The following is a 14,117-nucleotide window of genomic DNA, read 5'->3' on the forward strand; positions in this document are numbered from 1 at the left end:
GATACACGGAAGTATATTTGATTGTGCTAAAGTGGAACTATTGCAAGTATCACTTTAAATATCTTGCATTTAAAGACCTTTATTATTTAAAGATCATACAACCCTCATCAAGTGACATTAAAACACATTGTAGGCTTAATATTAAGAAATGTGCATTGCGCACAAGTAATACTCCATATAAAGTTTAATTTTAATTTTTAAACCAATAAGTCTTGAACGGAATCGTAAATATGCTAATAGATTTGAACAATACAAAACTTTTTTACTAGGGTAGATGGACATATTTGACGGTTGTATGCCCATCCAGCATTTTTAGCAGCAACTTGCGCCTGACACGGTATACTATAAATGTGCTGCTCAGGTAAAAAAAAAATTTTTAAAGCAAAAAATCTTACATTTATCACATTAATGATATTATTTTTATCATCTTCAATTTCATTTAAGCTTGTTAACCCTCAATGTCTATCCTACAATAATCTCAATTGCCTTGCTGGTAGTTGCAGCATAATTTGCATGCTTTGAGCAACATTCTTTCATTCTTGAGAAGTGGTGTGCTTTGAGAGAGTCTATACCTTGTGAGTACACCTCTTCAGCTTGAGCCGTGTGGTAGAATGCTCAGAATATATAAATACAACCGATGAAGGGCAGTTTGGAGTGGTGTTTCATGAGGAAGTGTGCACAGGGAGGTGTCGTGTATATGTCAAACACAATAGATGAGTCAACAGTTGCCATGTTTGATTTAGTCAACATCCTCTCAGGCAAGCTCCTACACATCTCCGCTGGCAGAACATCCGTTTGGTTCCCCATCCGTGAACTTACGCCCTGTAAAATTAGCTTTCCATAAAACATTTTTACAAATTCAAGCTCTCGTAACATAGCCAGGCCAATCATAAGAGTGGTTGGATGCCAGTTTTAAATAATACTACTAAACTCCAGCTGTAATTATAAACTTTAATAATTTATGTGCACTTTTGCAGTTATTTGCCTTCTAAATGGCCTTTTGCACCACATTAGAATTTTTTCACATCTCAGCGAACTGAATATAATCCCTATTTATGGGGGAAGCCTGCGCTTCGGCGACTAGACAGTTGGCATGGATTCATGGTTGAGGTGTCATCCGCTCTCATTTCCTCTCAGTGTTGCTCTCCTCCGTTGCTACGAACTTTATTTCTGCATTGGCCGTGCGGGAGGCGACACTGCTGTCTCTTACTTTGTGTCTGAAGAGGAAGGGAAAGGTCTTCCTGAAGGACTTGCGGAAGCTGGCGCCCATAAAACCGTAGACAATAGGGTTGATAGAGGAGTTGGCATAGGACATGCAGTTGGCCCATGTCTTGATCTTATATGTTGCGTAGTTGGCTTTGAAGCTGGGATAGAAAGACTGGAACAGGACAAAGATCTGAATTGGACCCCAGCAGATGGTGAAGAGAACAACAATGACCACTACCATTTTGGAAATCTTACTCCTAATGGAGATAGTTCTCTCTGAGAGCAGGTGGACCTGAAATAAACAAGGTTTTGATATGATTGTAGCAGCCAAAGGGTCTGACATGATTTTACAAAAATAAATAAATAAATACATCTTGATCAGTGATATTTTAAAGAAAATTCCACAGATTTGTTTTGTTATATATTAAGCAATAGCGCTCTGCAAAATTATTAAGAATTTCAGTCATTCTAATGAAGTTGAACACTGAAATGCAGTTCTTTGTAATATTAATGTAATTAAATCTGAAAAGAAACAAAAAAAAAATTCTGTCTGGATGTTATTAACAAATATTTAAAAATGAATTGAATACACTTCTTTTTGATGAAAACGTTTTCAGTTTCTAAATGAAAACTACCTTTGATATTTTTCATTGGGGTTAAAGTAAAAAAAAATGAGCAATTAAAAGTTTCATTAAAAAGTCATGTTGACTTAAATAATTTGCATAATCTTTCATTCATATTTACATATTTAAAATATATTTTGTTTTAAAATATGACTAATATTGTAAAAAGTATATAATAGTTATGCGACAGAAAATAAAGTTACATCATTTTTTTTTACATTTTAGAAAATTTTAATGAAAAATGAAGGCAAGTTAGGTTAAGACAAGGGATTTGTTTTCATAGATTTAATTATAGATGGATTTTAATATATTTTAATATATTTTAAGATAATGATTAAGATGTGTTTATAAGAATATTCAAGATGTAAAGAATTTTTTTTGTTTTTTTGTTAATTTTGTTTGTTTCGTTTTTTTTTTTTTTTAAGTAAAGCAACATGAATTCAGTGACTATGTTTCATCAATTTAGATCAATCATTATTTATCACTGACTCTTAAATATTCCTACAATACCAAACCACAATATACTGTTGTACCTATACCCAGATAAATAAAACACTCACAATTTCTGCTGTAAAAACAGTTGAGTTTGATCTCTGAATTACTAAATTAGCCAGCATATTTTCTGGATTAAGATTCCACAGCTCCTTCATTATTCATGTTGTGAATCTGTTGGCTTTGAAAATGAACAGTACTGACCATGGCAAAGAATTTACAATGAAGATAAGAAGATAATATGAAACAAAAGCATTAATTGGGAAAAGGGTACTAAGCAAAATCCAAATGTGATTTTGCAGCACTGCTGCGTCCTCAGTTATTCATTCCTCAAAAAAACCAACTACAAAAAAAGAAAAAGACCTGTTAGATGGTGTAACTATGGCCAAAAAGCAGTATGGTGACTCGGGAACTTTGAGTGAGTGAGAGGTCCCTCAGCTGTCATGTGGGAGTTCTTTTTTTTCAGATAAGATATTGTTTTTAGCAGCTTTTAGTCTGGTATTCAAAGTGAATGTGTGGCAAAGCTATACTGCCCATGTATCAAAAAGTAACTACTGTATATTTGCAGAGAAGTGTGGTGGGGGCAGAATCAAGCTGTGAGGTGGCTTTTCATTACAAGGGAATGGTTTTCTTGTCAAAGAGAAAATACTGCAATTCTCAGTCTAATAAAGAATTTGTGCCACTGCTTAAAAGTTGTTAAGCATAGGTATAGTATGAACCTAAACCCTGTAACAAAGAAAAATAAGGGCCCAAATCACGTGTGAATGTTTCAGCTGTCTGATGTGTCCAAGGCACACCTGAAACTAGTGTGCAGTATGCGTAACTTCAACCAATTTGTTCAGGTTAGTTTGGTTTTCGTAGGCACTATATGATCAGTTCAGCAGTTGATAAAAAAAAACAATAAAGCAGTGTCTGAAGGGGTGAAAGTATATCTAAAGTAAATCTATTTAAGTAAATGTCTGTTTTTACAGAGCCCCACACATGACATGCAAGAAAAAAATTAATAAATTTTGCGCAAGATTTACTAATTCGTTTCCTCAATTTATTAAAGTTTGCACACTATTGCGTTCCCTCGATTTACTATTGCGTTCGCACGATTTAGCAAATCGAGGGAACGAATTAGTAAATCATGCGCACAATTTATAAATCGAGTGAACGCAATACTAAATCGAGGGAACGCAATAGTAATCGTGTGCACGTTTTAGTACATTGAGGGAACGAATTAGTAAATCATGCGCACAATTTATAAATCGAGTGAACGCAATACTAAATCGAGGGAACGCAATAGTAATCGTGTGCACGTTTTAGTACATTGAGGGAACGAATTAGTAAATCATGCGCACAATTTATAAATCGAGTGAACGCAATACTAAATCGAGGGAACGCAATAGTAGGCTAATCGTGTGCACGTTTTAGTACATTGAGGGAACGAATTAGTAAATCGTTTACACGATTTAGCCTTATATTTTTTCCTGCGTGTCATGTGAGGGGCTCCGTTCTGTTTCAATATATGATTCCATTTTTATAAAAAATGCTTATCTTCATAGCTTACATGGGGGAAACTTCATACACAAAAAACGCTAACTGTAAAGTCATGACTTTAGGTTTCGTACACCGCCTACTGAACCACACCTACACCAGATGACCTAATGCTGTTTTTGCTGTGAAAATTATCTTACAAAATTTAAAAAATCAGGAATAAACACTCACATTTTTTAAAAGTACTTTATATTAATATAGTTAATTTTAATTTAATTGACATTTTATTTATATTTAAGTATAGTATGTACAAAATCAAGCTCTCTATTTATTTGTTCATTTTTTACATGGCGCTACATACTGTATATTAATTTGCCCTTAGAATATTTTTTATTTTACCTTGTTAAATAAAGGTTACTACCACAACTCCTTTATTTCTTTACTTTTGAAGAGAAGAAAAGAATCCAAGATGTTTCACAACCTCTCGGATGGATATAAACCTGAATAATAGATTAAAGCACATATAGCCTTTCATATCCATTCAATGCAGTGTCATCACTGATTGTTGTTACCCAAGATCATACCTGATGGTTGTTATCCACTGGTTCCACAGAGGCTTGTCCCACTCTCTTCAGCATGAAGGAATAACAGAAGGAGATGGTAATGACAGGCAGTAGATATACGGCTATGAACTGATAGAGGATGAAAGCTTTCTCGTGGGTCTTTGATGGAAACCTCTCCATGCAGTATTTTCTTGGTCCATACCAAAAGCCATCCTCAAGCCTCTGGTACAGGAAGATTGGTATGGAAAGGATGAAGGAACCTTGTTGCATAAGAAAAGGGATAATGAGAATTTTAATTTAATAGGAGTATTCTGGGTTAAATGCAGTTAGGTATTGTCATGCAATTACATGGAATTGGACATGTTTAAAAGAATAAATGTGAAGCATGAATTTCTACTAAAGCATTTACATGAATTCTTCAGGGGAAAAAAGTTCTAGAAAGGTTTTTTTTAATTGTCTAAACCTAGTGACTGTCACGATTGCTACAGAGAGGAGTAAGGAATGCGGGGATGAGGGATAATAATAAACAACAGTCTTTAAAAATCCAAAAGCAGGGAAACACAGGGCAGGCTGTATACACATGTAGCACATCAAGACTAACACCAGACAAAGGAACAGCACTTTAAATACAGGACTAAACTAGGTAATTAACGAGACAGATCTGAACCAAATGAGACAATTACACATGGGAGAAACTGGGACTTTAGGGAGCACGTGGGGAGGAAAACACACGCAGACAGTCCATGGGCATGACTTATATCCCACCTCACGGAAGGCTCACACAGTAGAAACAACATAGGGAAGGACGGGTGGGAACTTGGAAGAAGGCTCAGGAGGTAGACTGGCATCAAGGAGGGGGCCGGCAGACTGAGTCCATGGTTCAGCCCACAGGGGGAGGAGCCAGGGAAGAGACAGGAGGAACCAGATGGAAACAGGAAGGGCTTGGTGCAGATAGAGCCAGGTGGTACCCAGGCCACAGTCATGAAGGCAACTCACTGTGGATCCAATGGAAGGAGAAGCCAAGGTGGAGGAAGGACTGGCGATTTCAGTGGAGTGGCCGATGGCAGCAGAGGAGGTGGTTGAGGAGCCCGAGGCGGAGATGGAGAGTCGATGAGCCAGGGTAATGGGGAGGATCCTGAGGGCCAATACGGAGCAGATGGCTCAGGCAACCGAGGCGGAGGCAGGGATCTGGAAGGCCGCGGTGGAGCCAGAGTGATAGGAAGGACCAAGGAGGAGCTGAAGGGAAGGAGGAATCTTGACAGAGCTGGAGGGACAAGGCGCAGAAAGAGGAATAGACTCCCGAGGTGACGGATGGATGATGACAGACCAAGGAGGGTGTGGAAGCCCTCTCTGGGCCATATTCAGGAAAGGGAAACCTCTCCAGACTAGACTCGGGAACTGAGGCCATTTCTGTGTCATACTTGGAAACTGCAGCCCTCTCTGGCCTGGACGTGGAAACAGGAGCCATCCCGAGGCTGGATATGGAAACAGGAGCCCTCCTTGGGCTAGACTCGGGATCTGTGGCCCTCCCTGGGTCATACGTGGGAACCCTAGCCCTCTCTGAGCTTGACTCGGAATCTGATCCCCTCCCTGGTTGGACACAGGAAACCCAGCCCTCTCTGAGCTCTGGTCAAGTGCTGGAGCCATCACTCAATGTAGCAATCTCTCAACTCTGGTCAGGGGCTCGAGCCATCACTCAACTCTGGTCAGGGGCTAAAGCCATCTCTCAACTCTGATCAGGGGCTATAGCCATCTCTCAACTCTGGTCAGGGGCTCGAGCCATCTCTCGACTTTGGTCAGGGGCTAAAGCCAACAGTCTTTTCCTCCTCATTCTCCTCTTTTGGGCTGAGGTTAAGGAGATTGCTGCTGTCATCATAGGGCTTGGGAGTGAATCGGCCGGTGGGCCGGACATGGGAATGGAACTGACAGAGGACTCTGGAGAAGAACAGGGGGTAGGTCAGCCCATAAATCCAATTTGGGACCCCCCTCAGTTTACCACAGTCCCAGATCCAAAAGGGGAAGGTCCTTATGGGCTAGGGAGATGAACAAAGCTGGGAGGGGATCCATGGGGAAACAATGGAAAACAAACAAAAAAATGAACAAAACACAGAAACAAAATGGGGGAAAACATGCCAATAAACTTTTTGTCAGCCCAGTGTTCTGTCATGATTGCTACAGAGAGGAGCAAGTAATGTGGAGAAGCGAGATAATCATAAACAATGGTCTTTAATAATCCAAAAGCAGCGAAACTCAGGGTAGGCTGGAGACACACGTAGAACATCAAGATGTTTAACACCAGACAAGGGAACATAGAGCAGACAACACTTTAAATAAAGGACTAACTAAATAATTAACAAGATACATCTGAACCAAATAAGGCAATCACACATGGGAGAATCTGGGCCATGGGGAGCACATAGGTAGAAAAAAACACACAGATAGTCCATGGACATGACAGTGGGACTACTTTTATAGATTAGATAGACCTCTGGTAATGGCATGTTTTGGTCTATACAATATTACAATATATACAAAAATAAAATATGAAAAATATATAACATAAAATATCATAGTAAATATATTGCAGTTCTAAATAAAATACATACAATTAGTTAATATATATTACTATTTTATTTATGCTATATTTATATTTGGTCCCATTTTATGTGGCCTTGAAGTACTTACATCAAAAAATAAGTATAATGTACTTATTGTTTTCATATTGTATTGCAAAACACTATTGAGGTGGGATATGGGTAAAGTTGGGGACAGGTTTGTTGGTATTGGAAAATTTAGAGGTGGGTAAAGGTGTAAGGGATGGGTCAACAGTGTAATTATAAATTTAATTACAGAAATTAATTACAGATATAATTACATACAGGTTTTTTAAATATATGTACAATGTAAAAACACGTATGTACAAAATAAGTGCATTGTTTCAACTGATAAATTTAAATGTTAGTACATAGTAGTTAAGGCCTAATATAAAGCCTAATATAAACTGTATGTGTGTATAAATGCTGTGTATGAATACTTATGAGATCAGGCTGAGATAATAGACAAACAACGTTGGAAGGAATATAGAGATTCTATGGGCTGGTTCACACAGAGTGCATTTCTGCAGTCTTGTTCTGACAGTTGTGCCATGTCTGGCTGCATCTTGTGCATGAGTGCCATGTTTTTTAATACACTGTGTCAAAGAATTTTTGCATCTCGAGGCGCTGTGTTATTTTTCACTGCTTTTGTCTCACGTAGAGAACATTTTCTGCATGAATGGCCCCATCACGCATTTACATTTGCATCACTGTTCCACACAGAACACATTTCGCATCTAAAAACAGAAAACAATGAAATGAAATATTTAGATGCTGTCCATCTAGTGCAAGTATACAAAAAATAACGTCAGTAGTTGAAGCTATAGAGATTACGGTTTAAAAAGTTTTAAATATGGATATTTTTTCTTCACTTCGGAAAGCCTTTGTTAACCCCCTGGATCTGTGTGGAGTACTTTCATGATGGATGGATGCACTTTTTTGGGCTTCAAATCTCGACTTCCACTCACTGCCATTATAAAGCTTGGAAGAGCCAGGACATTTTTTAAAGGGATAGTTCTCCCAAAACTGAAAATATAGATAAAACCTCATAATTTACTCATCGTCAATCCCACCTTGTTCTTTCAGATGAATCCAATCAGAGTTACATTTTAAAAAATCCTGGCTCTTCCAAGCTTTATAATGGTAGTGGGTGGGGGTTAATTTTCAAAAGTCTTAGTCATTTAGCATAGCCATCCATAATTAAACATGTCCCACATGGCTCTGGGAGGGTGAGGATGACATAGAACATCAGCGTAACATAATACAACTCTGATTGTACTTGTTTGAAAAAAGAAAGTCATATACACCTAGGATGCCTTAAGGGTGAGTAAATCATGGGGTAATTTTCATTTTTGGGTGAACTATCCATTAATTACATAATTACATGTTTTGTGTACGTGATATATAATTGTACTAAATGACTTACCGATCCAGATACAGATGCTAACAATCATTGCGACACGAGGGGTTCGGTGGTGCAGGGATTTCAGAGGATACACTGTCACATAGCAACGGTCTCCACTCATCGCCGTAAGAGTGATGCACGTCGCCTGTACGGTCACCTACACATTGCCAAACCCTCTGTTATCATGTGTTCATATCATTATCAGGACATGCAAGACAGACATGCTCCAGATCACTATAGTAAACATGAAAATTGGATTTAACTAATCTAAAATCTAACACATCAAAGACACATCTGCATAATGCTTTCAGTACAGGCCAGTCTTTAGCTCATCGCCTTTTGAATTAATTCTAGAAACACAAAAAATAGCCCCATTCACTTGTGGTTTTGTCTGGTGAATTAATTGAACTGAAGTGCCTGATTGCACATCTTAAATTAAAAGAATCAGGTAGGAGGAGAGGCTTTAGAGAATAAATTAAATCATTGTGCCGAGTGTTTTTATGCAGGCTTAACTATCCCTTAGCTCTCTGATGCAACAGGTGTGAACAAAGAGCTGTTCCATTTCATCGTCTTTTGTGCAAGGTATCTAATTATTAAACAAAAAATATGTGCTTAGTCTCAATCTGAGGAGGCCTGTGTGTCCGACAAGATAAGCTTCTCAGTGCTTTTGGACCAAACCTGTATGAAGAATACAGGATTAGGTAAGAGCAAAAACACAACTGGATTTATGCAGTTACTCCTCCCACAGCGATTGTTTGGTGTTTGTATAAGCTGCTCATTTGTTCGGTAATTAAATACAAAGAAGAAAAAAGACTTGTATATTAACAGCAAACTGGTACTGTGCAAGTTTTACTTACATTTTATTTAGTTCCAATTGCCCTGAAATATTGTTTATTTAAGAATTTGCTTCAAAGTATAGCATGAAACGAGTGTCTACATATGTTTGACAGGATGGCATATCTCTTTGGACATAAAGGTAGTTTTCTTTTCCCTTTCCTATGTTTTTAACGCTAGCTTTTATAAACATACTGTGTCCTACTTATTTTGTTTGGCCCATGCAGTCTCTCACAAGGCTGTGAATAAGACTGACTCACTCATCTTCTATAATCTACATGAAATGAGGGATGAATCATAATGTTGACATGTTATACAAAAAGAAGTTCTTCCTTTATGTACACCCAAATGTAAAAAAATAAATAAATAAATAAAATGGTATTCCTAAGAGCATTTCTGTTCAGTGGTGGTTTTCTGTTTTGATGTATATTTTGTATAGTTGTTGTAAATGGAACTGTTTGAGTTCTCAGAAGATTACGGTACTCTTTTATGTACTGCTGCAGAGAGAACGCTGTTGTTGGGAAAGCTTTGAAGCCTGTCAAGCTACAAGTTACAGTTTTAAAGTGTAGCTATACTATAGTAGCTTGTTATCCTTTCAGAAGAAGTAGTTAGATTACTACATTGAAGCTACATCTATCTGAAATTCAGAACAAATGCTGTATATCATGGTAGCCTATCATCTAATCAGAGCTAAATTTGTCTAGAACAATTCCAAGGTACTGAAAAAAAAGGGGGGGGGGGCAGAGAACAAGAAAAGGAGAAGATAGTACGGGTAAAAGAAAGGAGATGTTAGCTAAATATCTCCCTTGTATATGTATTTTTTTTATTAGAAATACGAGCATTGTAGTTCATCTCAAGGATATTAGAGTGGACTCTGAGTAAGTGAACTTTTTGAGTTACTGCTGGCTAAGTGTGACTGCGAAGTTTCTGACTAATTTAAAGTAGTGATGGGCAAGTCTCATGAAGCAATAAGGCCTTCCTCTGACTGTCGGTGGGTTCCTAATGGGATATATCTCCCTCTGAAGGGTACTTCGGAGTGAAAACAATCATGGCCGCCATATTGAAGGATCGTTCTAAGCCGAAGTGCTCAAAACTGGCTACTTCAAAGGGAATGAAGGATTTAGAAGGGTGGAAAGTTCGGGCTCCCATGATCCTTTGCGCAGATTCTTTACATGATGAAGGCGTGTGGGTATGGAGACGCTCTTCAAGGGCACTTCAAGAAACAGTTGTTTGGTCTCCAACATCCTTCAACCCTTCGAAGCTCTAACTCATGAGGGTAAAAACTTTGAAGGAATTAGGGCATAGGGATGATGAGCCCTCCGAATGGAACCCAGGGTGTTTCTGGTAAAGATTCAAAGCTTTGTGAGTGTCAAAAACAGCACCATATGGTGGTTAACAAAAACTATTGCAGCCAAAAGCCTGTTGATCACGTGATTCTCTGAAGACAATACACACCCCGGCACAGAGCTTTGCGAGAAATTGTGCTGCTTACTTGATATGCGTTTTGAAGCTTCAGTGTCATATGTAACATCACTAATTTAAAGTGCACCACAGACATTAATAGGACAACTATTGGCGGCGAGCCAATGCATTTCGCATAAACTGTCTAGGATCGCGCATTGATAAAGAGAGTGATAAGGGGAACGATAAAGGGTGTGGACTGTAGTGACTTGATTGCTGTCTACCGCTGGCCAGAGTTCAGAGGATTCAGAGTTTCAAAGGCCTTACCATGGTAGGAGGCGCTGGCGCTGCCTGGAGGATTGGATTAACGTTGACGTCTGCCGAATGTGCTTTGGGGGATGGATTCCAAGTACGAAACCAAAAGACTGCGTATGATCCTGATTTAAACGACTGATATCGTAAGCACAGGTACCTGCTTTCAGGGTTTTTTTTTTTTTTTTTTTTTTTTGTGGCTCGGGAGTTGAACAGATTCATTCAGTTTGTACAGTGTTTGACATATTATTTCACTGTAAAAAGATGCTAAACAAAACAATACCTACTGTCATGCTATTTAAAAATGTAGTAAAGTAGTTTTGCTTCTATTAGTTACTTACCTTGAAACACTAGGAATGCTAGCACTTTTAGCCCATATACTTTTGTCATAAAAAAAAAAAGTTAATGCTATATTTTGTGCCTAAAATTAACTGTTGGCGCTGGTAACCTTGTGGGCAGTGTGCCATCATACTGTACAGCAAAAATAAATTTAAAATGGCAAATATAAATCTTAAAAAAGTACCACCTACACTAAACCCTACCAATATGTTAACAAAATGAAATGTGAGATAAAAATGATAAAAATGCATTTGCTGAATGTACAAGGTGAGCTACCAAGGAAATTTACTGAGTCATAAGCACAAGTCATACATACGGAGCTTGTTATGTGCTTGTTATTTATTTATTATAGCTTGTTATTTTTGGAGTTTAGCAGAAATGTAGGCAAATGCATGTTTTTCCAATGAGTCTAGGTTGTTTTTTTACCTTTTTGTCTAATCGCAGTTCCATGACCAGCATTATCACAAGTCAAACATTTGGTCATGAATGTGAAATAAGTATCATGGCTTGAGCAAATTAATTTCACAGCCATATAGCGATGTCACAATGTGCCCATCTTGAGCTGCCCTCGACTCTAAAAGTCATTCTGTCATCATTGCCCAAAACTTGATTTTCTAGTAAGAATAGAGACTATATTATAGATCTTAGTGTACAAATCCATTTATTGCTACTGGGTGACACTGTTGGGTACTGTACCGAAGTCCAGAATCCTAGCAGCATTGATCTTTACACATTTATTCCTCTTACTTTTCATTTCAAAGTGACTTTGCCGGTATGGCCATTGTGCTGAAAACAATCTGAGATGACACATTTACAATACAAAAAAGAAAAAATAGCATATTGCAGTGTTGTTCCCTGAGGTGCTCTGCTTACCTGTTGGAGAAAAGCAACAAATTTGCACATGAAGTCCCCAAATATCCAGCCAGGCAGAGGGTAGAGGGTAGCAGTGAACGGCACGCAGCACAGCAGGAAAATGATGTCAGTGGCAGCCAAGTTAGCTGAGGGATTAAATATATGTGAAATGAATGATCTGTTTCATTTGATTAGAAGGTATGAAAAAAGAGAATGTGTAATGTGAGGTGACACTGTTTGTATTAATGTTATCTCCAAGGGGTACCGGGTTTCTGTCAGTGCTTGAAATATTGTGAAGTCTAAAATAATTGGTGACAGAAACGATGGAAATGTGAGCTGAAAATACAGTGAATTAAATGTGAGCTCTGACAGCAACACTGAAGATCAATTTGAGACACTGTGGACGATCTGACTTTATTCTCTTTCATGCACAGACTGATACAATTCACTAAAAGTACATATAAGGTAACATTACAACATGCCAACATTTAGTCATAAAGAGACTATGACTTTTTTGACTGAGTACTTCATTCAAGTTCCATAAATTTTAAGGAATTTCCTAATCTCACAATCTCACTCAAGAGGTCCTTGTGCAGTATTCCTTCAGGGAATGCAATAATTTTTATGGTTACATGACAGTACATTATTCTGTGACTAATGAATCATTCACCACAAATATACCGACACGGTTACTAAGAGCTTGATCTCCAGTTTGCCTCCTGTCACTGCAATTCCTGTGCAAAATTAGATTCATCTGACTTATGGCAAAGTACATTGAAAAAAGAGACTAAAATATATTATTCAAACACTAAGAATTGTTTTTAGAAGCTTTTTAAAAGAGCTTGTGTAATGTGGTAAAAGGCTCCAAAGCTTTTGTGCAGAAAAAAAGGAATTGGCTGCAACTCACCAATGTAAAAGTTAGTGGCGGTCCTCATCTGTCTGTGCTTGGAGATGACATAGATCACCAGTGAGTTTCCGATCAGCCCCACTAGCATGATGAGAGAGAAGAAAAGGGGCACCAGCCAAGCATCTGTCAGGAAGGGGTGCTCCTCGTCCTCCGTGTCCTCCATAGAGGAGTTTCCAATAGAGCTGTTAAGCAGCTCACTTGAGTTCCAGTCTTCACTTGGAAACATATTTTTAGACTTGGCAGAGACCTTGAAACAAGATGAAAAAAGTCAAGTTTCTTCTTTCTGGCAGTGACAAAGTCCTCATGCCCACCAATCCAATTAATTTGAAGAATAAGCCTTTAGAATCTGGTGTCTTTTCATAAAATTCATACTAGTCTCTGAGTCAGTTTTTTGGACAGACGGTTGTCTGAGGGAGACGATTACCGCAATTTCTCTTCAGCTCTTTGAAAAAGGAGCCCTGCGAGCAGTACCCACTCAAAGGCAGAGTGGATTCGCTCCCATTGGCTTTATACACAGCCTGCACACACGTGGGCAAGAGAATGATTGTAGAATGAAGAACTGATGTCAGGTCGCCTAGCAACAATTTTAGGGCTCTCTCGCTCTCTCATTCCACCGCTCTGTGTGTGCACAGAAAGCAAAATATAAATGTGGTATTTACCCTGCAAAATTCACATAGCCTAAAGATACACAAACCTGTGCAATCAAAGAGATCAATGTATTTCAATTTGTTCTACTATCGCACCTCATATTTCTAACCTAGAAATTACTGGCCACAGCATTGAAAAACACAATTACCGCTTCTCAGGACTGCACTTTGCATCCTGGCAAATTGCCATATGGGATCTCCTTTGTTGAGTTCAGGTTACTTTTTTCTTACTGAAGGCTGTATATGCTCTCTTGGAGCAAATCGAAACAAATTCAGACTGAATGAGCAATTCAATCAGACAATCAGAAGGAGCTCACACTTATGGTTGAATCACACACGGACTGCTCTGATAACAGCACAGTGGTCTCGTTGAACACTGATGAAGACATGGAGACCGAACACTCCCATAATTTCTGTTCACTAAAATTCAACACTTCTGTTTGCCTGCTCTTCATAGCATTTT

At 38.4% G+C, this 14,117-nt stretch overlaps 1 protein-coding gene across 1 annotated transcript; it reads right to left on the reverse strand.

Annotated features, from left to right (window-relative positions):
- Positions 1–379: 379 nt before the first annotated feature.
- Positions 380–13,475, reverse strand: kiss1ra (KISS1 receptor a). The gene is made up of 5 exons (XM_059500874.1): positions 13,008–13,475; positions 12,122–12,246; positions 8,384–8,519; positions 4,385–4,623; positions 380–1,498 (listed from the first exon to the last, which is right to left on the reverse strand). Exons 1-5 carry the CDS (start codon positions 13,231–13,233, stop codon positions 1,124–1,126), a joined length of 1,101 nt encoding a protein of 366 aa, XP_059356857.1. The 5' UTR covers positions 13,234–13,475; the 3' UTR covers positions 380–1,123.
- Between the last annotated feature and the right edge of the window lie 642 nt (positions 13,476–14,117).

This window comes from Carassius carassius, chromosome 20 (genome assembly GCF_963082965.1).
Source record: "Carassius carassius chromosome 20, fCarCar2.1, whole genome shotgun sequence".
NCBI classification, from domain to species: domain Eukaryota; kingdom Metazoa; phylum Chordata; class Actinopteri; order Cypriniformes; family Cyprinidae; genus Carassius; species Carassius carassius.